The 25822-nt window shown below is 61.6% G+C and overlaps 1 protein-coding gene across 1 annotated transcript in view; it reads right to left on the bottom strand.

The window, feature by feature from the left end:
* Positions 1-4505: 4505 nt before the first annotated feature.
* The window catches only part of EPHB3 (EPH receptor B3), a 28001-nt gene continuing 6684 nt past the window's right edge, over positions 4506-25822 (bottom strand). The window contains exons 2-16 of the mRNA XM_050902241.1: positions 18638-18702; positions 17593-18265; positions 9961-10116; positions 9467-9802; positions 8536-8660; positions 8204-8372; positions 8004-8109; positions 7534-7586; positions 7226-7348; positions 6878-7125; positions 6415-6630; positions 6174-6323; positions 5893-6086; positions 5572-5727; positions 4506-5258 (exon numbers count right to left, since the gene is read on the bottom strand). Coding sequence (XP_050758198.1) covers positions 5150-5258; positions 5572-5727; positions 5893-6086; positions 6174-6323; positions 6415-6630; positions 6878-7125; positions 7226-7348; positions 7534-7586; positions 8004-8109; positions 8204-8372; positions 8536-8660; positions 9467-9802; positions 9961-10116; positions 17593-18265; positions 18638-18694 — 2871 coding nt within the window. The 5' untranslated portion in view covers positions 18695-18702 and the 3' untranslated portion in view covers positions 4506-5149. The remainder of the gene's footprint in view (positions 5259-5571; positions 5728-5892; positions 6087-6173; positions 6324-6414; positions 6631-6877; positions 7126-7225; positions 7349-7533; positions 7587-8003; positions 8110-8203; positions 8373-8535; positions 8661-9466; positions 9803-9960; positions 10117-17592; positions 18266-18637; positions 18703-25822) is intronic.

The following is a 25822-nucleotide window of genomic DNA, read 5'->3' on the forward strand; positions in this document are numbered from 1 at the left end:
CGAGGGAAGCTGGCAGGGACCAGGGCATTTCTACCTATCGCTCCTGGCCGTGCAGCAGCCCCTTTGCTCCCCTCGTTTCCAAAGGAGCCAACGTTTCCAGCCGGGGTGGTCCGTGGCGGGAGCAATGCAGCCCCTGGCACCAGCCCCAGCCCTACCAGCAAGGCCGCTACGGCTTTCCCTCTGATTTCCCCCTGCGGACCCAGCCTTTCCCCAACACCAGACCACCACATCGGGTCGAGGCATTGCCTTGGTCTTGTTTAATAACCCAAAGCTGATTTTTGCCTCCCGGTCCAGCGTCGGGTCGGATTCTGCTCCTTGAACAAGGCAAGCAGGCGCGGGGTGATTAATGCGGGCGCGTTCGCTCGCTGGCTGTGCGCTGCCAAAGACGATGTCAGCTCCCAGGCATCCGGGGGAGAGCTGCCTCCTGCTCCCCAAGGCAGCCCCTCAGTCCCCAGCCCCTGGATCCCCTTTTCAGGAGCTTCCCGGGCTGGCTGGCAGCTCCTGGTGCAGGGATGCTGGGCACCACTCAGGGGGGTCTTGTCCCCCATGGTCCCCCTGTAGGGATGCTCAGCCCTGCTTGAGGGGGCAAGGATGCAGCCCCAGCAGCAGTGGGCAGGGAGGACGGGCTGCGGTGGCAGCTGCAGATGGGCGCTGCACCATGTGCAAGCCCCCCGCTAGCTACCAAAGGAGACTGGAAGGAAGGAGTGGGAAGAAAATGATTAAAACTTTTTTTTTTTTTTTAATAAAAAAAAAAAAGCCCTGGGAAAAAGCCGTGTAGGGTCCTGGCACGTGAACAGAGTCTGTAAGTGGTCTTAAAAATTACCAATAAATAATCTTAACGGGAAACAGAAGGAGCAGAGCCGGGGCGTTCGTGGGTGTCTTGCAGCTCCCTGCGAGCATGGGAAAACTCGCCGGGTCCTGTCCCTCGTGCCGCGGGGACAGCCCCTTCCCGGGCCACGGCGCATCCCCGGCTCCAGCCACGAGGCAACGACCTGCTTGGCCGGCGTCCGTCCCGTCCTTGGCTGAGCACGGGTGCAGGATGCAGCCCCTGGCACGACTGCGCTGGCGATTCCCATGGGCGCAGGGTGGCAGCGGGGACGGGGCATGGTGGGGGCCGTGAGGGGTGCCCGTGCCCCCGCTGCCCCATGCCCCGGGCTGGCCTGCCGGGTCACAGCCACGCTGTGCTGAGCCGTGCTGAGCCGTGATCCCTTCCAGCTGCGCCGGCCCCAGGCGGCTGACGGGGCTGCGGGATCCTCTCCCTGCCAAGTCATCGAGGTGTCAGCCAAGAGTTAGCAGGGAAAACGCCAAGCAGCCGGCGAGCCGGCCAACCCATCATCCCCAGCCTTCCTCCTCCTCCTCTGCTGCAGAGAGCCTCCCACCCTCCTGCCGGAGCCCTGAGCCCCCGGCCCACCCCAGTGGGGTCCCCCCTTAGCCCCTGGTGTGCCTTGCGCTCCAGCCGTGCCCCCGGGACCCCCCACCGCCGCTCCCAGGGTGTCCTCCTGGTCCGGGCCCCTCCACCTGGGGCGCACGTCCCCCTCCTCTGGGCCTGTCTGGAAAGGGACAGTCCCCCCTCCCCGAACTTTCCAGCTCTCTGTAGAGCGGGAACAATCGTAGCCTTTGTCTTCCCTTAATCTCCTGGTTAGGAATTAAAAAGGGGGAAAAAAACCCAGCAGCACAAAAGGCTCTTTTGCACGGGCTGGGAGGGGGGGAAGAGCAGGGCACAGGCAGAGCGCAGGCAGGGTGCAGGCAGGGCTTGCCTTCCCCCCCACCCCAGCCTGGCCACCACACTCCCCAAGGGCCACCCCCACACTGTCCCTATCTCCACTGCCCCAGGACATCCCTGCAGCGGCACCCGAGGGCTGGCAGCTCAGGGAGCATCGCCTGCTCCCCTCAGCCCCCCAAAGGTCCTCGCCCACTGGCTGTCCTGGGAGGTGGCGGGGAGCATCTTTGGGGAGGCTCAGGCTGGCCTTGCACCCGTGTGGGGCCAAGTGCCTCCTGCTCACTGCCACGGACCTGCTTTTACACATGCAAGTGCCCAAACACGCCTGCACCCACCCAGCGCAGGGCTCCCCACCACCCAGAACCCCCCAAGAACCACGCAGGCACTGCAGACCTCCATAAAATTCCTTAAATAATTTAATTGAAAAAAAGTCTTTCCGTTAAAAAATATTTTTACAAACGCACGCTCGCATTAATTTCCCTTGCTGCTGTTTTTCGCCGTTGCTTTTCTTTCACCATTAAACACAGCTTTTCCCCTATACATATCTGTATGAAAAAGGGAGGTGGCAGGTACAGCACGTGAAGAGCCGCTGGGTGCAGCCCTGGGTGCAAACCAGGCAGCGTGGGGGGCCGAGGTGGGGGGACTCCTGGGGCCAGCTGCAGGGATGCTGCGTCCTGCCCCACGGGAGCAGGGTGGGCATGGCAAAGGCCGGGAGAAGGGGTTTGTTGTGGGTTTGCCATTTAAAATGAGTAGAAACCCCCCAAAGCAAAGCCAGGCCAGGATGGAGGGTTGAGGTGGGGATGCCTGGGATGCACCGGGGCTGGTGGGACCCCAAACCTTGCAGCAGCAGGACCCTTGCAGCACGGGGGCTGGCGGAGCAAAGGTGGCAGAGGCAGCCCCTGAGCCCCACAGTGCTTCCAGCCGGGGGGGCTGAGGGGGTTAGCAAGCCCAAAATGGGCTCTATTTGGCCACCTGCTCTTAAAAGCCTCCCAACGCCAAGTTGCTTTGCCTGACCTGGGAGAGGGGGGAGGTCTGCCCAGTGCTGCCATTTAGGGTCCCACCATGGTGGGGGCCAGGGACCAGCCAGGGTGGGGAGCAAGCTGGGGCGGGCAGGGCTGGGAAACCCCAGCGAGACGGGGCTGCAGTGTCCCCGGCAGCCAGCATCCCTGATAGATCCTGTGGAGGAGGGATGGTGGGATGTGGGGAGCCTGTTCCCCAGTGCAGGACCTGCTGCCAGCCGCCCTCCTGGCCTCGTTTACTGTTCCCTGGGGAGGCGGACGGGGTTAATGAGAAACCTAAGGGCAGGCGAGTTTCAAGGAAATGGGAAAAATAGCACCTGCTCAGCCAGCCCGGGGAGGAGGGGAGCGGGGCTGAGTGCGGGGGGAGTGCAGGGGTGTACCCCCTCATTTTGGGGAGCACCCGCTTGCCCCTCTGCACCGCCAGTAAAGTATCCCTGTAAGTGAGCCAGCAAGGTGTACTGTAGCTGAGGGGGAATTAGGACCTGAAAACCCCCAGCACGAGCAACCAGGGGTCCCCCTTCGCTACCAGGGAGCAATCCCCCCCTGGGCTGAGGGCATGGGGACCCCCCTGCCCTGCTCTCCCAGGGACAGCAGCCCCCAGGGGGGGGTTACCTTGCTGCCTGCAGCCAGGCCGGCCGTCTTGGCGTGCTCCCACCTGGCTCCGCAGCTGCCATTTCATGGAAAGGAGGAGTGAAGCCGGTGATTCAGGGATGCCGGTGGCTGTTGCAACACTCCTGCCCGGGGCCAGACTCTGCCTGGGGAGAGCAGAGGAGGACCGGCGCTCTGGGGAGAAGCCCCAGGGCTGCGGGGACCCTCCGGCGCTGGGACGGGCAGCAAGCATGGCTGCTCCCCACTCGGTTTTCACACACTGGGTTTGGTTCCCACAGTTCCAGCCTGACTTGAGGAGGGGATGGGGGGGGGGGGGAAACGATGAGCATCTCTGAGTGCATTAGATGGAGTTTCACGGCTGGCTCTGCCCTGGGACTCATAACCTCCACCCTACGCACCCACAAGGGAGCACACTGGGTCCCCAGGCGCTGCAGGGTGGGTACAGGATCACTGCGTGGCCCGACCCTGCGGGACCACCCGAATACGTGACAGCAAGAGAAAGGGGGAGCAGAAAGGGGCACAGAGCCAGCCTGTGTCTGGCCAGGAGGAGGAGGAGGAGGACCGCGGTGGGCAGCGAAGCCGCAGGCAGCCGGGCCCATCCAGTGAGAGCGCGATCGAGCAAAGGAAACTCCGGTAAAATTCTTATTGCCTTTATTCTGCCCATTGCCTCACACAGTCCTGCCGGCCAGCACACACCCACGCACGCATGCACACACTCACGCACACTCAGGCACGCTGGGAGTCTCTCCCTCCGCTTGGAGGAACCGGGCTGCAGTGAATCCTCAGGGAAAGGTGAGTGAGTCTTTTGGCAGCAATCACAGCGTGTGTCAGGAGCGGGGCGGCCGCGCCGGCGGCACCCGCTCCTTCTGCATAAAAGAGGAGGCTAGGGGAGGCCGGGCCTCGGCCCCCGCCCCAGCCCCCGCCCCAGCCCCGCTCTCCGGCCCTTCGGGGGGGAGCGCGGCTGCCGTCGGTCAGGGGGCGGAGGGTCCCTGTGCAAACGTGCTGACGGCCTCGCTCTGCAGTCCAGAGCCGGCCAGGAGAACCAAGAGGGTAAGAGATGCGGAGCCGGGCGCCTGGTCCCCCTCCCTCCCCTTTCCGCTCCCTCTTATTTTTTTTTTTTAATATATCTTTTTTTTTTTTTTTTTTTTTTTGCCTAACTCCCTGCATAGTAAATCTCATGGGGTTCGGGTTCTGGCGTGCAAAGCCAAGAAAGGGAGCGAAGCCTTCCCTTTGGACACGTTCCAGTGCAGACCCTCGGGCGGAGGGGCCGCTAGGGCTGGAGAAGAGGAGTGATTGTCTGGGGCCGACAGCCCCGGCCCTGTCGCTGGCTCGGCCTCCCCCGGCTGCTTCCACGCGGGGACCAGAGTTAGGGAAGGCTTCGGACGTGTCTGACGGACTCAGCGGACGGGTCAACAGTCTGTGGCCTCGGGGAGGGGAGGGAAGTGAGGACTTGAGGGGAAAACGGGGTGAAAAGAAATCCAAGAAGCAGAACAACTCTTCAAACCGATGAGCACCGAGACAGGGCGGGAAGCGGGATGTGCCATCTCTGTCCCATAATCCATCTTCAATATGAAGATGCGTTGCTGCCTCGCCGCTCCAGGACACGGGACGAAAAGCTGGGCTCCCTCTCGGCATGAGTGCCTCCGATCCAGGGAAGGGCGGCCCGTCCCATCCCGTCCCAGGCGACCGTCCGAGGCAGAGGAGCGCCGTGTGAAGGGGGAAACGGGAAGCCGGGCTGCACCGCAAACTGAACCTGGTTGGCAGGTTCCCTCGGTCCGTTCCAATGCAGAGTCCCCTGCGGTCAAACCTGCACCGGGAGCGTCTGGTTCATCTGCAGCCTCATGTCCTGAATGCTGCTCAGGATCTTCTTCTGGTGCCCTGCTAGCGTCACCCCTATCCTCAGCAGGTCTCTGCAAGGAGAAGGTGAAGACTCAGCCCCCTGCCAACAGCAATACCAGCACGTGGCCCTGCCTCATCTAGCTGCTGCCAAGGGACCCATCCATCTTCACTACAGCTCTCTGCCAAGCTCCAGTGTCCCTCTAACACCACAGGGGACTGGATGCTGAATCCCAGACCTTAACTCACTTGGGAAAACCCCATGCACAACTCAGTCCTCCACGTGCTCAGGCAGGAGGAGCTGACTGCCAGAGAGGTGAGGGACAAGGGACAAGGCGCAGCAACCCTAGCCCCAGCCCTCTCCCTCCTCCGCAAGCAGGGACTTACTCTGCAGTCATCTGCGCCACCAGGTCGAAGGAGGCAAAGCCGGCATTGACAAAGTTCTCCTTGTACCGTCCCATTTTGATGGCGTCCAGCCAGTCTCCCACGGTGGTGAAGGTGGTGTAATCCGGGACGGTGCGGTCCAGGAGTGGCTGGGAGATGCTAAAGGGCAAGAGAGCCACAGGTCACAGGGAGCAGGGGACAGAGAGGTGTAACTGGAAGAGGGGGAGATTTCTTATCCCTGCCTTCCCACATCTCTAATCCCGAACACCCCAGTGTTCCCCAGGCTTGGGGGAAGTCCTGGCTGGAGGCGGGGATGCCACTGACCCAGACTGGACGCTGGCAATGACTTTCAGGCTGGCAGCATTGCGGATGAGCTTGTCCAGCGTGTTGACGATCTGTGCAAACTTGGGCCGCAGGTTGCGGTCCCGCACCCAGCAGTCCAGCATCAGCTGGTGCAGCGCCGTGGGGCAGTCCATGGGGGGTGGCAGGCGGTAATCCTGCTCCACTGCATTGATCACCTGCGGAGAGACGCGCAGAGGCAGGCTGTGAGCCACCTGGGCTCCCATGGGCAGCCCATAGCTTCCCGCTCCCCAGGGAGCACTTACGTCTTGGTTGGACATGTCCCAGTAGGGTCGCTCCCCGTAGGACATCACTTCCCACATGACGATGCCGTAGCTCCACACGTCGCTGGCTGAAGTGAATTTGCGGTAGGCAATGGCCTCAGGAGCCGTCCATCTGATCGGGATCTTGCCCCCCTGCACGGATACACAGCTCCGTTATTTAGCACATACCTGAGGTGTCTCCCTCCACCCCCAGATCGGTGGATCCCCCACGAGTGTCCCATACCAGGGAGCTGGTGTAGGTGGGGTCAGCTGGGTCGTCCTCCAGAAAGCGAGAGAGCCCGAAGTCGGACACTTTGCAGACCAAGTTGCTGTTGACCAGGATGTTGCGGGCAGCCAGATCCCGGTGCACATAGTTCATCTCCGAAAGGTACTTCATCCCAGCGGCGATGCCTCGCAGCATTCCCACCAGCTGGATGACTGTGAACTGCCCGTCGTTCAGCTGCCAGAGGAGAGATCAGAGGGGTCTGCAACATCCCAAAGGGACTGGGGAAGGATCCCAATGTGCTACCACCACCTTCCTCCTCCCTAGAGCCACCCCTCTTCCCCCACCCCACGATGTCTATGCACAGCTTAGCCCCGGGGGATGCCAGCATGACAATGCAGAGGGATGGAGAAGGAGGGCTCGGAGCTGCTGTCCCCCATGCGCTGCAGCCCCCAGCCCAGGGCAGGAGGGGACGGATGCTCACCCGGAGGAAGGAGTCGAGCGCGCAGTTCTCCATGAACTCCGTGATGATCATGACGGGGCGGCTCTTGGTCACCACACCCTCCAGATGGATGATGTTGGGGTGGTCGAACTGGCCCATGATGCTGGCCTCGCTCAGGAAGTCCCGCCGCTGCCGCTCCGTGTAGCCCACCTTCAGCGTCTTGATGGCCACGAAGATCTCGCGGCGGCCGGGCAGCTTCAGGCGCCCGCGGCACACCTCTCCGAACTCCCCTGCGGGTGGGGAAGGGAAGAAGGGGGAGGCACGGTGAGCCACGCAGCGGGGTGAGAGGTGGCAGTCTCAGCAGCTGCTGTGCCCAGCCCCGGGACCTGCCTGCTCCAATGACCTCCTCGATTTTGACACAGGAGATGTCGATCTCTTTGGCGAATTCCCGGACGGCTTCGTTGGGGTCCTCGTAGGTGAAGGGGTCAATGTAGACTTTCATCCCAGGGGTGACTGTAAGGGCAGAGGAGTCATCACCAGGAGGGATGCAACATGGGTGACAGATGCCCAGCCAGCTTGGCCAGCTGTCAGCCCATCCCTCCTGGCCCCTGGCTAGTGAGGGCTGCCCCTTTGCTTGCTCACGGGGCAGGAATTGGGAGAGGACAGACAGAGCCCATTTGCTGGGCTCTCACACTCACCGTATTGCTGCAGCTTCTCCGTGTACTCGGGGTCCGTGCTGTTGCGTTGCTTCCTGCCCAAAGGAGACGAGAGGAGGTGTTCAGTAACCATCCCTTTCCTGATGGGGCAAAGACATTCACTGCCAGCTTCCAAATCCCAGCACAGACAGCCTATGCCAGAGAGCTTCCCCTCTGGCAGCCTGCGAGCAGAGCCATCCCTCGGCCCGAGGTGCAATGGGAGAAGATGGCCTAGTTGTGCTGAGAGAGAATGGCAGGAGCCTGGGCAGAGCCCCAGCTGGTGCTGGGGAAGCAGAGATGCACAGTCCTCCCACAGGACCCGCACTCTGGTACCCATGTGCAGAAGGTCCAGTCCTTCGCTCTCAGACTGCAGCTGCCAGAACTCTACCCACAGGCAAGGTGGAAAGCTCTGGGGCAGACACGAGCAACGCCCAAACCCAGCTCTGAACCCCACCTCCCTGCAAAGCCAGTACCTGAAGCAGACGATAGCGATGATCACCACAACGATGACGAATAGCAGCCCCGCAGTGGCTGAACCCACGATCAGAGGCAGCTCCTGGAAAGCCTTGCTGGTGGAGCCTGACAGGGGGAGAGGCAGGAATCAAAGTCAGGCTGGGGAAGGAGCACGCATGGGAGGACTGGGGGACGGAGGCAGCCCAGTCCTGGTACCTACCGTCCTCCGCAGTTGTCTGAAACTCCGTGGGGAGGCTGTAGCGGCCGTATCCAGCCACCGTGCGTGCCCGGACCTGCACCATGTACCGAGCATTGGCCTTCAGCCCATCCAGCCGCACTGAGTTCTTCTGGCTGGTGACTGTGTTGGCGATGCCATCGCTCTGGCCTTGCTGTAGGGGAGACATGTGGGTGTCACCTCTGTGAAGCAATCCCCCCTTTGCTGGCTCCCACATCCCCCAGGCACTATCTGTGTGGGGACCCTCTTTGCCACAATGCTGACAGCCAGCCAGAAGGGCTGGAGGAGGGAAAAGGCTGCTCTGCCTCCTGCTTTACCTTCTCCGAGTACTTGATCTCATAGTCAAGAATGATGCCGTTGGGTCTCTCCGGGGGAGTCCACGACAGTGTCATGCTGTTCCCGGTGCTGCTGTGCAGGTGCATCGTAGGCACGGCAGACGGGGCTAGGAAAGAGGGCAGGAGAGGAATGAGCCGTCTGTGCCAGGCTCCCCCCTCCACCATCCCGCATCGGCATAGGGGACTCTCTGCCTGGGACCTGCTTGGATAACCTCAGTGGAAAGACATGGAAAAGCTTTGAGACTGGCCTCCCACAAGTCTCCATAGGGAGGTGTCATCTCACCATCTTGCAGCCAAGGTGATAAGGGACCAAGGGGAGCCTTGGAAATAGCACCGAGGTAACGCTTCACCCCACGCCTAGCTGCAAACAGGTCCAGGGAAGGGCCCTGCCATCCCAAACCGGGGCTCCCTCCCCTCCTCCACTCGCCAGGAACTTCGCGCTCCACCCCATCGATGAGACCCGTGAAATCAGATCAGAGCGCGGCGGCTGGAGATTACCAGCACGCTGGAGCCGGGCCAGAGCGGAAGGAAGGAGGGAATGGCAGAGCACTCGGCTGGCTGTGAAGGTCTGGGCTGGTGCTGAGCCTTCCCAGGCCCACAGGGGAGAAATCTCATTTCCTTCCTCCTCCCTTCGCAGCAGGCACAACATCTCTGGGGTAGGTCTAGGAGATCCAGAGCTCTCCAGAGCATCTGCCAACCCTGCCCTTCTCCGCTTGCACGCATTCTGATCTCATCTCCTCCAGGAGACACGCGTTAAACGGAGAGGAGAATTTACCCAGGGGATTAGATGCAGGCGCGGAGAGCCAGTAACGCGGCAGCACAAAGGACTGCAGCCTCCAAGGCTGTCAGCAAGAAATCCCCGCTCCGCTCTGCGGCGGAGAGCCAGCCCCTGCTCTCTGGCAGCTCCACTGACCTGCCTGGTTGGTGGTGATGTTGACAGAGGCGAAATGGGGAGGGTAGGGGCTCTTGTTGGAGATGCCGTTCACGGCCTGGATCTCGAAGGTGTACTGGGTGTGGGCCATCAGGTTGCTGATGTAGATGCGACGCTCGGTGAGGCCAAGCTGGCGCGGCACGAACTCCACGTTGTCGTCGCAGCGGGTGCACAGGCGCCGCTCCACGCTGCACTTCTTGCAGATGACGTTGTAGAGCAGGTCATCCCGCCCGCCCGTGTCCTGCGGCTCGCTCCACTCCAGCACCAGCGACGTCTCGTTCACGTTGGAGATGACGCTGCGGGGGGCAGCGGGGACACCTGCGGGGGGAACGTGGGGGTCAGGGATGGCGTGCCCCCATGCCCGGCTCACCTCTGGTGTGGGCACAGCACAGTTGCCCCCCCCCCGCCCCAGATGCAGACCCCCGCCACCTTCACAGCTCCCCTCGCCTCCCCTCCTTGCCCAGGGCAGGACTCACTGGTGCAGGCGCTGTCTGCAGGGTCTGTGTCCGCCCGGAAAAAGCCGTTTCGACACGTGCAAACCGTTGCTGCTCCAGAGGTGGTCCGGCTGTTGGGAGGGCAGGGAGAGCACGGACCTTCCCCCTGCTTAGATTTGAAGGTTCCTGGGCCACACGCTGGAGGAAGGGAAAACAGACTTGAGTTATAAAGTGCACCCAGAAAACATCCACCGTTCCATTCCCCCCAAGTCTGGGCAGACCCTTGATGGCTCCGGGCCAAATCTCTCATCAGTAGCTTGAGGATCACAAGCCACCTACAAGCCTTCCCACTGCCATCAGCTGTGCCCAGGGACGCGGTGCCCCTGGCCGGGCAGGACGGGCGAGAGGGGGCTGCCGGCCGGCACGGGGCAGAGGGAGCCGCCAGCGCAGGCATAGCTCTGCCCAGGAGACGCCGTGCTCCAGCAGCAGACCCGGGGCAGCCGGAGATGGGAAGAGCTGGTCGCCACCAGGAGTATGGGGGTCAGGGCAGGTCCAGCCAGGAGAGCACATCCTCAGTTTTCTTTCTTCACTGCGCTTCCCAAAGGCTTTGCCACGCTCCCTTCCCCAGCTGGTTTCAAGGCCCGGCACCCTCCACAGGGTCAGCTATCCATTCTTCAGGGAAATAAGGCTGGGAAGGAAAGGACCCCTCAGCCCTGCCCACAGCAGCCCCTGCGAGAGGCCTCTGCCGCCCAAAATGCAGCCACTTAGCCCCAAACCTTCCGCTTCAGGCTCTTCAGCCACTTCTCAGCCCCGGCGCGGTGGTACCTCCCGAGGCTGGCTCAAGTGGAGCGCTGAGCGAGATTAAAACATTCCTGCAGGTCCTTGGCTAAGGAGCTGCTTCGGCATCACTGCCACCTCCTACCCCTGCTTCCGATCAGGGTCCTTCAAGGAGCCATAAGTCCTGGGATCTGGCCTGGCTGGCACCATGGGGCGTCTAGTTGTAACGAGGGGCACGTGAAAGGATTAATGGCACTTGAGCCAAGGGGCAGAGTGGCCTCGGGAACCCAACCCACACCTCGAAATAGCCTGATTTATCGCAGTGCTGCCCCAGGGAAGAGGGTCCTGTGCTCTGCGTTCACAGCTGGCCAAAGTGGCGAGAGACCTGCTGGCGCCGGCTCTGCTTTGGCATCATCCCGTTTGCCACGGCCGGGGCGGCATCAGCACCGATGGCCCCGGAGGAGGGCACATCCTCCTCGCTCCTCTGGGGTCAGGGCAGCTCCTGAGGCCACGTCACCCTCCCAGCAGCCCTGTCCCACCTCCCACGCCTGTCGCACATCACCCCGTAAACAGGAGGAGGTTTCCCGGTGCTTCACTGGGCTGCAGCAAGCGGAAGTTTCCTGCTATGAGGCATCTCCCGACACTGTCCATGGAAGTTTTCTGGCTGGTTGCAGACCCACGCGTGGGGCGTGGAGCGCCACTGAGTCACATGCTGCTGGGCTGGCCCCGCGGGGACCTGCACACAGCTCTGGGATGCTGTCCTGGCCCCCCGGTTTGTCCAGGCACCGAGCAGCAGCAGCCCCAGGGGAGAAGCCCCGCTCCATCGCGGTACTGCCGGGCAGGGGGACACGCGAGCAGTCCCATCATGGGGGGAGGCACCCCTCTGCCAGGGAGGGGACCTGCGGACTGCACGCTCTCCAGCCCCCCTGCCCAGATGGGCGGCAGGAGCTGCTTCCTGCTCCCAGGGCAGGAGCCTTCCGGCAAGGAGACTCTTCTTTGGTCAAAACAGGACCGACCACATGGCTTGACTCGCTCCAGCTCCTTGACCTGAGTTCACCCAGCCTCTGGGCCTTCCCTTTGGAAATGAAAGCTTAGCCCATCCCGACTGCACAGGCTGAAGGGCAAAGGAGCGAGCAGACCTGCTCCTCTGCGAGCGATGGAAGACCATCCCCAGCGAGCAGGTCCAGGGCTCCCGTTCCCCCAGCCTGGGCCACCCTCACCACCATGAAATGCAAAGATGTGGACAGCAGATGCCCAGAGGTAGCAGAGCAACCTCAGCACAGGCAGACCCACCCCAGCCGGAGTCCCGGGCGGTTCAAACTGGGTGGATGCAGATTCACACATAAGGAACCAGATTGCTGAGGAACAGGAGATGACTGAAACCTCTTGGACAGGAACGCTCTGGGCTCAGAAAGCTGCCAAACATGCTTCGGTTATGGACAGGAGCCCAGATCCATCAGGGACAAAACCCCCTGAAATAACAGCCTTGTTGGGGGGAGAGCGAAGCTGGAGCAACCAGAGCTTTGTGAAGCCAACAGTCCAAGCGCGGCATGGCAGCCGGGGACAGCAAGGTGCTCTGCAAAGGATGCAGGAGGGATGATGGCGCTTGGCCTCCTGCATGCTCAGCGCCAGCGGGTTACAGGCACTGAGGGGACAGTGACCTCCCGCGCTCCCGGACGTGGGAGGAAGGGACAGACAGAGCTGTCCTTGGGCAGCTGCCTGCCATCCCGCAGGAGTGCCCAGTGCAGGCACAAGAGATGAAGGTCATTTCTTCGCACCCTCGTGCCACCCTGGCAGGAGGGGGACGAACCACGTGCCAGCCCTGTTAAGCAGGGGAAGAGCAGGAGAGGGACTGAGGCCCCGATGCACTCCAGTGTTTAAGTTTCCAACTCCGCTTAATAAATCAAAGCATAAAGACCTCGGTGGCAGCGTGACAGCTCTCAGCCACCACATTTGAAGGCTGTAACCGAACTGAAAGCTGATCCCAGGTCCCCAGTGGATAAGCCGCTGTGTCATCTCTTCTCTGCAAGAAACTGCCTGTACAACAACCACTGTCTTGGCCGGCACGCCAGGGAATGAGCCCAGGAGCTCCGGAGTGGGAACGTGACTCCATCCAGCCGGAGCCGGGGAGCCAGGCTCCCCTCTCCCCACCGAGAGGTTTGCATAAGCACTTTTCCTGCTCAAGTGTCCTCAAATAAAATAACAACCCTGAACCTCTGCACACAGATCACATCTCCTGGTGCCAGGCTGCGGTCACCTCTGGGGAAAACATGACAGTCACTGACAGCCACAGGATAACAGGTCAGGGAACTGAAGCGGAGCTCCCCAGTCTGGAGAGGAGCCGCTGGTTTGATGGGAGGGAGACACAGCCTGGCCTGACAGCGGGGATCAGCCGCGGAGGGGATTTATGTGGGGTGTGAGAGGGAGGGGGGCAGTAACGCAGCCCTGGGGCTGCTGCAAAACTGCCCCTGCACCCTCTACGGGGCATCGCACACCCGGCACGGCATGGCACAGCACCCACCGCCGGCCACCCGGCTGCTCCTGGCAGCCCCTCTGGGATTTTCATCAGTTGCCCACCTCTGGGGCCTGATCCTGCCTCGCAGAGCGGCAGCACAGGGCTGGGGGAAGAGGAGGGCACTCTTCCCAAATACAATCCCCACCCTGGTGAATAAAGTCCAAGGGAGGGAGCCGAAAAAAACCACCGAAATAAAACCCTCCTGGCAGCAGCAGAGAGCAGTGACTCATCCCACAGGCAGCCTCCATTACTGCATGGGATGCAGGCAAGCAGCAACGAACCCCACGTGCAATCCCAAAACTTCGGGGTCCCCTCCCTTGGAAAAGGGGGGGAGGGAGGGATAGCCCACGGCACATCGGGAAATACCAGCCCCAAACTGTCCTGTTTCAGGTATCGACTGCTTTCCCATCCAGATGACGCTATTCTAGCCTGGGCAGCATCCTTCCAGCTACTTCTCTCCCTATAGGACTGAAGCAGAACGCCTCGCTTCAGCCTAGATAAATTAAACCGATCACATCCCTTTGTCCAGCAACCCTGTAATTTCTTTAAAGGCAGCAATTGAGTTTGCCTGGGACGATCCATGCTTTATGAACCTGCACGGCTCGCTCCCTTCCCGCTTTCGTAAGCGGCTGCAGATGGATTAGAGCCGTGGAAGCAACAGCCTGGCTACAGCCGAGGTGGTAACTCTCTTTTTAAGTCTCTCTTAAAAGGCACTTGATTTTAAAAAAAAAAAAAAAAAAAAAAAAAAAATCACCCTTTGGGTGGAAATATTTCACGCTAGTGCAGTCCAAAAGTGAATGGAGCAAATTTGAAGGGGAGAGAAGGGAAAGAGCCCTCAGGGGTTTGAACAGTGGCATCCAAAGAACAGGCGGGAAACCAATTTTTTTTTTTTGAAAAGGGAAAAAAAAAAAAATTCAATAAGCAAAGCTGCCTCTCAAGCCACAGCAGGTCACAGGCAGGACGGCAGGGGCAGATTTCCTCGACCATGTTACAAGTAACCCATTGTGGAGCTGCCTGGCTGTAAACCGGCAGCTCTCCCCTGCCTGCGCTGCTGAGCTGCCTTTGATCTGGAAGCCCAGGCAATTAATAGCAGGCAGTTTCACTTCCTGGGTTTCATGCAGCAAGCCCATGTTGCAATGCAAAGCTGCAAACAGTTGGCAAGTGCAATGCTTGCTTGGCATTTTTTTTTTTTTTTTTTTAATTCGAGGTGATGTTTCCATTAGTCACTGATTGCAAGGGAAATTTATTTTCGCAAAAATTCAGATTCTGGCCCCAGCCTGACCTGCTATCACCTACTGACTGTGCCCAAACAGACAGCGCCTGGTGCCATCAGAAAAGGGACATCAAAAAGGCTGAGAAATGGGTCCGAGGAGAGCGCGGCGTCACGCTGCACACTGTCTCCCCAGGTGCTTTTATGGTTTGGGTGTCCATCGACTGGACCACACAGCCTCAGTCCTCCTCCCAAGCGGGGCGCAGGCTCTGAGGGCACCATAACCCCTCTCCAGGTACCCTGCCATGGGCAACGAGGGCCATGCGAGGAGGGGGCTCGCTGCTAGCCCTGGCACAGAGGCCAGTGAGACCCCACACCCTTCTGTCTTTGGGTGAAGCCAGCAACACAAGGGGTGCGAACCCCAGCAAATTCAGTGTGGGGAGCGCATGCCCAGGAGCACTTTCGGGGAGGTGCCGCACGTTGAGCTGCTCTGCGCCGGGAGCCCCGCACTGCTCGAAGGAAACTCCCACCACCCGCCTGCGCAACGCGGGCAGTGCCTTGACGCCAAATCCCCCGAACGGTTTGGGTGCTTGCAAGTCACAAGGAGAAGGGATGGGGGAAAGGCTGAACCCCAGGGGCTGCAGGGCTCAGGGTGCGAGGGGGTGAAGGCAGCGCACCCCTGCCTGCAGAGGCACGTGGGAGCCTTCATCCCCGTCCCTAGCCAGCAGCTCCTCTTCGTCCTGCAAGTGCTGCCTCTGCAGCTCTGCGTGGCGGGGAGCGTGTGGGAAGCGGCGCAACCCCCAGAAGGGCCGTGTACTAATTAAATAAAGATAATGAGGCTGAGAATGAGATGCCAAATCAATGCTGTGGCAACTCAGGACTAGAGCGCCAGATACCAGCCTGGCGTATTGCATTACAAAGCATGCCAAAGAAACTGCCTTCAGCCGGGCGGGATGAGCCCTCAGCTCCCGAGGGACCGGGATACAAGCTGCATTGTAACAGGTCTGAATGTGAGGTCTAATCCTGGCTCTGGATGGAGATAAAGAGGAGGAGGAGGAGGAGATCTTCAAAGGCCACTGAAAGTCTGGGGAAAGGGGGAGACTTACAACAGGGCTTATCCCATCTAAGCAGTAACTGGGTATTGTTATTTATTAAAATGCCATCTGGCACTCCGGAGTGCTCCTCGCCCGCGTGGTGAAGCCTCGGCGGCTCCCTGGGGCGGCAGCGCCGAAACGCCAGCTCTGCAGGGCTGCATCCGCACCTCTCCCCACGCTGTGGAGACCGAGAGCCTTCTCGGCGGTGCCGGGCTGCCAAAACGGGGTAAGGGAACATCCAGCCGAGAGCAGAAAAGGGAGCTGCAGCTCCAGCTTCTCCCAGCCCTTCTTCAGCTGTTTCCACTTAAAATACACGATCATATGGCGGAAAATCTGATCCTACAAGCGCAGCGCAACTTTCCCAGAGAAACGTGAGGACACCGCCGCTTCTGCCCAGCAAGAGGGCAGGCTGCCGGATGGAGACGTGCCCACAGCTCAGTGTGGCTTCCCCACGTGCTGGGGAAGAAGCCGAGGCTTGCAGTGGCGGAAATTAAAGGTGCTGGGAGAGCCACCGTGTAGGTCTCTGCCCAGCTGGGGGGATGCGGAGAGGGGACCTTGCCCCAGGCTGCAGGGATGCTCTGAGCCCAACCCGAGGAGCCCTTGGTCCTGCCTTGGGATGGCCCTCCAGATGCTGGCTGGAAACGGTGTCACCTTGCACCCAAACCCCACTCCCTGCTGGGAAAGAGCAAACACCCTGTACGGTCTAAGATCTCCCAGCCCAAGCAAGAAGGAAACCAGCTTCCCAGGAGCGGGGACCCCAGCGCACACTTTTAAGCATGGGCTCTTCACCCAGCGATGGATGTCTGGCACCAGTGTCCAGCAATGGATGCCCCCAGGACGAGCCAGACTGGCTGCTCACAGGACTGATGCAGGGGGTCCAGGCACCGAAGTCGGAGCTGTGCTGGCACCAGCAGTGCTGCAGGCTCCCCAGCAGAGCTGTGGCCCCGTGGAGGCTGAGCTCTCTCCAACCAGCCACAGCGGCACGGCTGACAGCTACGCTGCTCCTAAAGCCAGCGGAGAGGCTGGCCTAGCCCGAGCCCCACGTCATGGGCCATCGCAAATTGCATCGCCCCTGCCAAGAGCAAAGGGCCAGCGCCAAGCATCCCGTCATCAGCGAGCATGAGGCATCCAGCACTGGGGGCCCAGCTGGCGTCCCGCTCCCTGCGCAACACCTCCAGCCAAGCGGAGCGGTGACCTTTCTGACCTAAATCCCAGCCACTCCAGGGCAGGGTCCTGCATGTCAGAGATGGCTCCCAAGGACAAAATCACCCCAAGTGAGAGCAACATGCATCTGGGCAGATTTTTCCTTATCAACATACCCAACCTGGGGTGAAACAGCAACACCAAAGCTGTTGTGGGAGAGCATGGCAGCTGCAGGACCCGCACAGGGCTATCCTGCTGCCCAGGGTGGCTCTCCATCCCCAATACCTCCATGTGCAGGATGCTCTTCCCTCCCTTCTGAGCAGGGACAGGGAGCTTTGGCTCCCCTGCCTTCACGCCGCTCCCCACCCTCCCTGCTGCAAGCCCTCAGCGCTGACAGGGGGAGCATGTATCCGCATGGCTTCTCCCGCAGCCAGCTCAGCGGGGCCCCGCTCACCACTCGGGTTTCCGAGTGCCTCTGCACAAGCAGCTTGAAATCACGCTTGCCAGGAACAATCACTTGCCCCAGCCACGAGTGCCGCAGGAGGGAGAGCGGGGAGACGCTGGACACGGCAGCAGGGACGAGAGGCAGGTTTTTGTAACGCTCAGGGGCTTAAACATGCTGGATCCCTGCTGAGGACCATGCCTTGAGCTGCAGCTCCTGGTGAGGAGATGCATCCCGCAGAGGATAGCACCGGCTGACGCTAACCAGCGTGTCACAGCAGACACCGTGCCAGTCCGGATCACGAAGGCTTTAAGGCTTCCAGATGCTGAGTCAAACTGCGGACCAGTCCTCTGAGATACCACCCTGCTCCCTCCTCAGGGAGCCTGCCCAGCTCCCAGCCTCCAAAAAGAGACCGAGCTCAACACAAAACCGCCACCTCCATATCAACACGTCCGCGGGGACAAGAGCCACGGTGACTCCGCCATGCACGTACCTTGGCACTGGGTATCCTTCATGGTCGGCTCATATCCAGCGGCACACGTACACGCTCCCACGGGTACCATCCACTCGCCGTCGCCGTTGCAGTACAGCTTCAGGGGTACAGACACCTCCACTGCGTTGGGGATGCAGGTGCCCGGCGCGATGACCAGAGAAGTGGGCTCAGCCCCCGTTAAAGTCTCCGGGAAGATAGCAAAGCCAGCAATGGTGTTGGAGCATTTCTTGTAGAAAGCCCGGACGGAGATGAGGGACATGCAAGCTCCCAGGTCCTGGAAGGCCAGGTAAAAGCCATTCTTGGAGAGAGGGCCAAAGCTGCGCACCTTGGTGTTCACGCGGCCAGACTCCAGCTTGGAGAAGCTCTCATCCGGGGCAATTGTATCCACTTTGATATAGGGGTTCTCCATCCAGAAAGGGCTGTTTGCAGAGGCAGAATCTGTATCCGACTCGTAATAGAAGAGGTTGAAGGTCTCTTTGCAGGAGCCGGGGATGTTGGGGATGCTGTTGCAGTCCCGCACGGTGAACTTCAGCTCCACGTAGACGCGCTGGACATCCTGGCGCTGGATGAACTTGGTGCGAAGCCAGTTGTTCTGGTTGGCCTCCCGCACGTTGCACACCTGGTACGTGCGGATGGGGTTCATGGCCTCGTCATAACCGCTGACTTCTTCCCACTGTGAGCAAGAGGGGAGCGGGTTAGACCCCCAGCCAGGGAGATCAGTGCCATGGACACATTGTGAACGGCACTGGGTGGGGGGGACTGGACAACAGTCAACAGGGAAGAGAAGCAGCTGCACCTCCACCCGTCCCAACCCTCCTGGTCATCAAGGTGACTAAGAGCAACCTGGGCCAGGGACCACAGTGCTCCCGCTCTGCCAGCACGGAGTCAGGAGGAGATGATTTCACGAGGCGAGAGGATAAGCACGGGAGGGAAGAGGGAAGACGTAGCCAGCTCCGCAAAGGCGCTGGCGAGCAGCCTGATTCCCGTGGGGCCGGGGCCAGCCGTGCCCTTTGGAGGTCAGGACCGGGGCTGGCTCCAGACTTACCCCGGTCTCCGGATGAGTTGTCCATGCCAACTCAGAGGTCACCCACTTCGTGTCCATCAGGGTCTCTGGAGAGAGAGGGAGGAGAGAAAGAAGTAATTGGAGACGAAGGCCAAGATTAGAGGGAAAAAAAACAGGAGGAGTGGGGGAGAGGAGAGCTGAGCCTGACATTTCTGCGGAAAACAGCAACTTGGGGGTGAGACGTGGTGGGAGGAGGGGGAGCGGCGCAGACAGACTCCAGATTTCTCTTCTCCCGTCAGGAGAACAGGAAGAGCGAGGCGTCCCCGGAGAGCCGTGCCGAAGCGGGGAAGCGGCAGGACGAGGAGCCCGGCCAGGTGGCGAGGGGGGACGGGGACTGGCTGCCACCCCCAGCCACTGGCGCAGCCAGCCGTGTCTCCCGGCCAGTGCGGGGGGGTGCCAGAGGAGGGAGACCAGGCACCCCCATCTGCGCCCTCCCCCTCTGCTTTGGCAGGGCGCGTATTTACTGTGGCTGGGGTTGAAAGGGCCCGTTCCCATGACAGGGCGGTGCGGGCCAGGCAGGTTTATCCAGAGGAGGAGGGACTGGCAGGCTGCTCTCCCAGAGACGCCCCACATCACTCATTTTACAAGAGGGGAGAAGAATTTGACCGTCTGGCCAACATTCCTGGAGCAGACTACAAGACAAACCACCCCGGCAGCATTCCCCAAACAGCCCCAGCCCCAGCCTTGGGGGAGCGAGACGCTTGTCTGGGAAGAGCTGCAATTGCAGGCAGCTGTCGCTAATCCCGGGCAGAGCCGCGCAGCTCCGCGCAAGCACCACGCGCAAAAACCGGGAGTGAAATGCAAGGACGGAGAATGATGATGTGCTCCAGGGCCGGTGTCAATGGCCCCTCTGTGGGCTGCTGGCTCTGCGACCCTCGCTCCAGGGACAGCCCCGTAGGCTGTTTGGAGGGGAGGAGGTACCCCTGGGGTCTTCCGGCCCCTCTCCTGCCCAGGGGGGTTTTGGGGCAAGGACGGGTGCAAATGCCAGAGTTGGGCAACAGCCCCCTGCAGACCCCGGTACGCTCAGAGGGGCTCTGGTGCCTGCCCGGAGCAGGGCCCAGGACCAGCTCCGAAACGCCTCCCTGCTGAGGGCATCCCCCTCCCTGGCTGCAGGCATGGCCCCATCCCATACCCCGCACAGCTCCCCCAGGGCAGTCCATCCGTCTGTCCCTCAACCCACCCAGCCCTGAGACACAGCGCAGGGAGCCACGGCTCTCCATCCCCAGAGCTGGCAGTGGGCTGGGAGCCGCTCTCTCTCAACAGCTAGGACACAGGACATGCCGGGGCAGCTCGGCTGTGCCAGGCACCACGGCTCAGCCCCAGAAGCGAGAGGCAGTTTCAGCTTCTTTCCTTCCACCCCAGGAAAACCACAGGCTGACCCGGCCAGAGAGGAAGCACGGAGGAGGAAGGAAACATTCACGCGTTGCAGGGTTTTGGATGAAGCCTGGCTGGAGGTAAACACCTTCCTCCCGCATCCCACCCCGGGGAGACGTGCCAGGAGCTCCCGAGCCAGCACCCGCAGACGGGCTGGGAGCACAGGCTGCAAGTGCCACCGCGGCACAGATAAACAAGCACATTCAGGAACACGTGGGCTCTCTGACCCGCCTCGCTGTTTGCCAGGATCCCAGCCCAGCCGGCGAGCCTGCCTCTCACCCAGGCTGTGGGCATGGAGCAAACACAAACGCATTCCCGTCGCAGCCTGGTGGCACTGGCAGAGGACACGGCACCGGGGACAGTGAGGAAAACCCCTCATGGTGCCAGCTCCCCAGCCGGGAGAGGGTCAGGGGGGCAGCATCTACAACAGAAAGGACAAACCAACACTGGCTCTTGTCCGCAAATGGGAGGAGCGCAGACGTGGTTATTGGGCAGTGGTTATTTGCTGTTTCTCAAAAACACAAACTATGGGCATCCGGCAAAAACAAAGGGAGAGAAGGAAGGAGCCCTCCGCCAAGCGGGTAACACAGAGGGACACGTAACAAGGATGCCAGGACGGCCAGGGCACAGGATGCACAGGACGAGGCTGGGCACCCATGGGGCAGCCTCTGCCTGGTCCCAAGGCACTGCTTGCCCAGGGGACGTAGCAAACCGCCATCCTCTCCTCTCCCCTCCCCTTCCCCACAGCATCAGCTACAGGCCACCGGCAGGCGCCCGAGCACAGCTCCACACGGCCACAAGACCTCCCCGAGACGCTGCTGTGCTCCCCAGACCCCTGCACCGGGGTGGCTCCCAGGGAAGGCAGCCGGTGCCGGGCCATGAGGGAGCAGGTTGCGGAGCAGGGCAGCTCATACCTCTCCGAAGGACGGGCCCCGCACACCAGCTGCCCTAATAAGGGCACAGCGGTGCCGCGCGAGGGCCCAGGCACGCCACGCTGGCGGCGGAGCAGAGCCAAGCGTGTGCTCGGCACTGACAGCGCGCCAGGCTGCCAAGTCCCGGCGCAGAGACCCCGCGTGGGTCTGGCCAGCGAACGGCCCCGCTCCCGGCGCAGGCAGCTGGGTGGGTGCTTCTGCAGGAGAGCTGGACCTGGCGGGAGGAGCGGGGAAGGGGTGCCCTGCGTGCTCAGCACCGGGGCCGGTGCAGATGAGCGGCTGCGGTGGTGAGTCAGGCCAGGGAGATGGGGATCTGGGTGGCAGGGTGTGCCCGCGAGCAGGGCGGCACAAGGATCCCGTGGCCAGCCACGGCAGAGCCAGGCCGGACCTGACCGTGCGGGCACCCTGCTCCTGGGGCGGGAGGGGAGCTTTGCTCCCCAAACCTGCCCAGGGTGTGTGGGAACTCCCCTGCATGCCAGCAGCCCCCACGCAGGCAGCCCTTGCCACGCTGGCCTGGCCCCAGGACAGGGCACGTGGGCAGCCGTCCCCTCTGGCAGTGGCCTTCCCCACGAGTGCTGGCCTGGGGCAGAGACGCGGCTTGGACAGGAGGCTCACTGCCTGCATCCTAATTTGGCAGCATCTGCCATCTGACCGGCAGAGGAGGGGAAAAAATTGACAGAACCAAGCCGGCCGCTGGCGCAAGAGCCATGTAAACCACACAGAGAGAGCAGGGAGGGGAAATAATAAAAATCACTGAGCGACTCAGCTAAAGGAAACAGGCCGAGTGCGGAGGGCAGGGGGGCTTTCCTGCAGCCGCGAGTGAGCAGGGCCAGGTGGGGTCAGCGGAGCTCCCCAGCCCCTCGCAGCCTGCCACTGTGAAGGTCGCGGGTGGATGGACCCGTGGGCTGTTGCGCTGCGTGGTCCTGGGGCCGGTGGCAGCATGCTGAGCCGAGCTGGCCGCAGCCGAGCTGCGGAAACCGCTCTCTGCCCTTAAAGCTGCCGCAGAGATCTCATGGCGGCCTGGCACCGAACCTGTGTCCTTTCTCCAGCAAACACTGGGGCACGCTAAGTGCTGGCCCCCCATGAAAGGGCATGTGCTAGCGTCCAGGGAGATGGGCAAGCACTGGGTTTCAGTGGTTCAGGAGCAGCTGGCTGCTCTCTCCCTCTGGCACACGGTGCCAGAGGTGGGCTCGGAGGCGGCACTGGCAGTTTCCCAGCTCAGTTCAGGTTTGCCGGTGCTTCGGAGGGACGTGAACAACGTCAGGGCTGGCCGAGCAGTGAGTCAAAGCCACCTCAATCCCGCGCACCACAACGAGAGCCTGGTCCCATTAGTCAATGGGAAATTGGCTCCCAATTTCACCAGCTTGAGGAAGTCACCCTAAGGCTTGCTTTATCACTGTCTGCAGCACTGGGGAGTTGTCCTCTCCTTACCTTCAGCTAAGCAGAGGCAAGGGATGCAGCAGGAGCCTCACTACACTCAGTGAGTACAGCAGGCCACAGTCAACCCCACATAAAAGCGGGATTTCCACGGCAGAGTGGGATCCCGGGGCAGGGAAAGAGCCTCACTCCTTGGACAGGACTGTGAGCATCGCTCCAGCTGCCGCCTCCTTGCCCTGCAAAAATCTCCTCTTAGGTGCACCCCAAGCTGCAAAGACCAGGGGTCCCCCACCAGCAGCCCTCCCGTCACCTCCACAGAGTCCCCAACAGTTTGCTGGGTGTCTGAAGCCCTGGTGAGGGCCCATCTGGAGCCAGGGACCTCTTTCTCCCCGCGCAGGGGCTCAGGAATGTGGCGTGCATGGTCTGAGGCCAGCGAAAACGTTTGAACTCCCCCCCAAGAGGCCCAGAGAGCCCGTCTCGCGCTGCTGAGCGGCAGACGCGCGCGGCAGCGATGGCTGAGCCAGAAAGCGGGGGGGGGGGAAATTCTTTCAAGATGAAGCCGCTGGGGAAGACTCAATCGTCTCCACCAACCAGCTCCAATTTGAACGCTCTCGCCTTTGAACACAGGGACCGCCGGCTTTTATCAGGATGCGCTGGCAAGGTAGGACGCCAGCTCCTCGCCTCGACAAGGAGAAGGCAGCTCGCACAAGTCCAGAGCATCCTGGAAGAAGGCAAGGGAGGAAAGTTAGTAAAGACACCCACGCAGCCTCGCCGCAAACAGAGGAACCTGTTCTGCAACGTGCCCGTGCTCTCTGGGAGCTATGCACGCCACAGCACCATGTCTGCAGGAGCTCAGTGTGGGGCGAGTGGCCCAGCCTGGCCATACAGGCCACTTGCCCCATGCCGGGCTCCTGTAGACAGCATCGATGCAGGGCCATTTGCCCCAGGACATGGCTTGGCTTCCACCGTGTCGGCTGCTCACGGTGGTGCTGGATGCCTCTCCCCCTCGCCGCCATGCCAAGCTCCTCTGGAAGGAAAGGCAGCTTGTTTAGGGATGCACTTTCAATCTTGGTGACTGCCTGCTAGTCAAAAAGCCACCAAAAGGGGCATCTCCCCGCATATTTTAATTTCCTCCTCGGTTTTGAAGATAATTACGGCAGGAGCGAGTGGCCTTGCGCGCTCCCCATTCAAGCACCTATCGGTACAATTAATCCCGGCACCGTTCTGAGCAGCGGCACAAAGGGCCTTTGGTGTAAGGTCCTTTATCTGGGAACAAAGAGCTGCCTGTGGGAGAGAACCTGAGGTTGCACTTTTCCCGCTGACGAGCGTTTCCCGTACACAAAAGCCGAGCCACACAGAGCGCCCTGCGAGCGCGTCAGGTCTGGGAGACCCTGTGACACATTTTCCCGGACCGTGTTGCCCACCCGGATCCCTCTTCCTCCGGGAGGGTCCTTCCCCTTCTGACCCCAGCTAAACCCTGTGGCCGTCCTCCTCCTGGGCAGGCGATGGCCCCGCTCTGGAGCCAGGGGACTTGCATGTGCTGCCTGCACAGGGAAAGCGCTCCCGTCCCGCTCAGCCCAAGGCAGAGCATGTGCTCCACGGTCGGGGCACCCCGCAGACACCAGCTTCGGAGCTGTTGTGCTGGGAGGTTTCGGCACTCATCAGCCCCTCATGCCCAAGCTGCGCTGCGGGGAGGGGAGGCTCTTGCTGATGCAGCCGAGAGCCAGGAGAGCAGCGAGGAAGACTGCAGCCAGGGAGCAAGGCAGCACGCAGGGCACCCGTGGGGCTGGCAACACCCAGGGTACCCATGGCAGAGATGCCGGGCACGGGGTTCGGGAGCCTGGCGAAGGTGCAGGCAGGCGCTGTCTGCCAGCTCCCTCTGCAGGGACAGGGCTGGCAGCACTGCCGGCATGCTGCACAGCCCACGCACCCTCATCCTCCGCCGGGAATCCCGTCTCTCCCAGGGACCCCTCCTGCATGCCGGCCGCCCAAGCGTCCGGTGCAAGGCCAGGGGGCTGTGCGGGGTCCCACCCTCGCCCTCCCTGGCTGTCAGGCCAGGCAGGCCAGGCAGTGCGGTTCAGCCCAAGGGAAGGGCTGGAGCGCTCCCTATCACCACCCACGCTGGGAACCCATCCTTACGCAGAGCAGGGCGCCTGCTGCTCCCCAGCACAAAGGAGGGAGATGCGGGGCCGCCGTGGGAGCCGGCCCCCCACCCTGTCCCTCTCCATGGGGACGTGGGGGCTCAGACCGCCCGTGCCCACCAAGGCGCGCTTGCCCCAGGTCCAGGGCGAGCTGACGACTCGCCAATGAACCGGGAACAAAGGGAAGAGAGGAGGGGAAAAAAAAAAAAAATAGGGCCTGTATCACAGCTGTGGCCCTTCATGCCAAGGGCGTTTGGCCCATCATCAAAGGGGATTGGATTTGCTGAGGCAAATGATGACACATCCACTTCAAGCGGGGCAGGTTCTGCCTGCTGCTGGAGGCGAGCCACCAGAGTGAAGAAGTACTGTGGGCACTTAATAATAGACTCATTATTTCTGCATTATGGCAGGGCCCAGAGGCCCCAACTGAGATTAAGGCCCCTTTGTACACACCACACACGCACGAACAAGGGCAGGCAGTCCCTGCCCCGGAGAGCCTGGCCGAGGATGGGCAGCACCGCCGGTCCCAGCACCATTGCTGGTTCTGGCCCCGCTGGCACCATTGCCGGTCCCGGCCCTGCTGGCACCACAGTAAGCTCACAGCAGAGCCTGAGACACCAATTCCAAGGATGCTCCAAGGATGCATCCTCCATTTCCCAATCCCACACCTGCACCGGGGTATAAACAACCTCACGCGGGGAGACGGCCCCGTGGCTCTGAGCCATCGGCCGGCTGCATCTTCCCCCATCTGACTGCAATGCCCTGCAACCTTCTGGATGGGCCAGATCCAGCTCCTGGATGACCGGGAGCTGCCTGGCACATGGGACAGAGGGGGACGGGAGCGCTCCCTCCCTCCGGCCCTGCTCCGTCGCCCACCCGCCAGTCACTAACTGGCTGAAGAGGGTTTTCCGGCCGCGTGCTCCTCACCAGGAGCTGTTTCCTGACGGCCGCGAGACAGACTGAAGCATGTGAGAGAGGACAGGTGCCAGCTCTGCGAAAAGCAGATCAAGTGGCAGCGCCCGGGATGCGGGGAGGGACGGGCGCTCGTTTCCTCCCAGTCACGCACCGGGTCGAGCCGGGGAGGGCAGATTTCTGCCATTTTGCGAGCAAGGCCATGCCAAGCTGGGCTCCAGCGCCCACACTGCACCCTCCCTCCAAAGCACGGTACTCGGAGCCCGGGGTTTTTGCAGGACGGCATGCTCCTGCCCTGCAATCGCACGCCAAGGACACGTGCAGCCCGTGCCCGAGCCCTGCCAGGTCCCGCTGCCAGGCCCCAGTCCCGCAGAAAGGCCGTACTGATGCCGGGAGAGGACGCGAGCCAGCTGCCCGAGTCCAGCCCTGCA

The sequence above is a fragment of the Gymnogyps californianus genome, chromosome 10, assembly GCF_018139145.2.
Source record: "Gymnogyps californianus isolate 813 chromosome 10, ASM1813914v2, whole genome shotgun sequence".
Taxonomy (NCBI): Eukaryota; Metazoa; Chordata; class Aves; order Accipitriformes; family Cathartidae; genus Gymnogyps; species Gymnogyps californianus.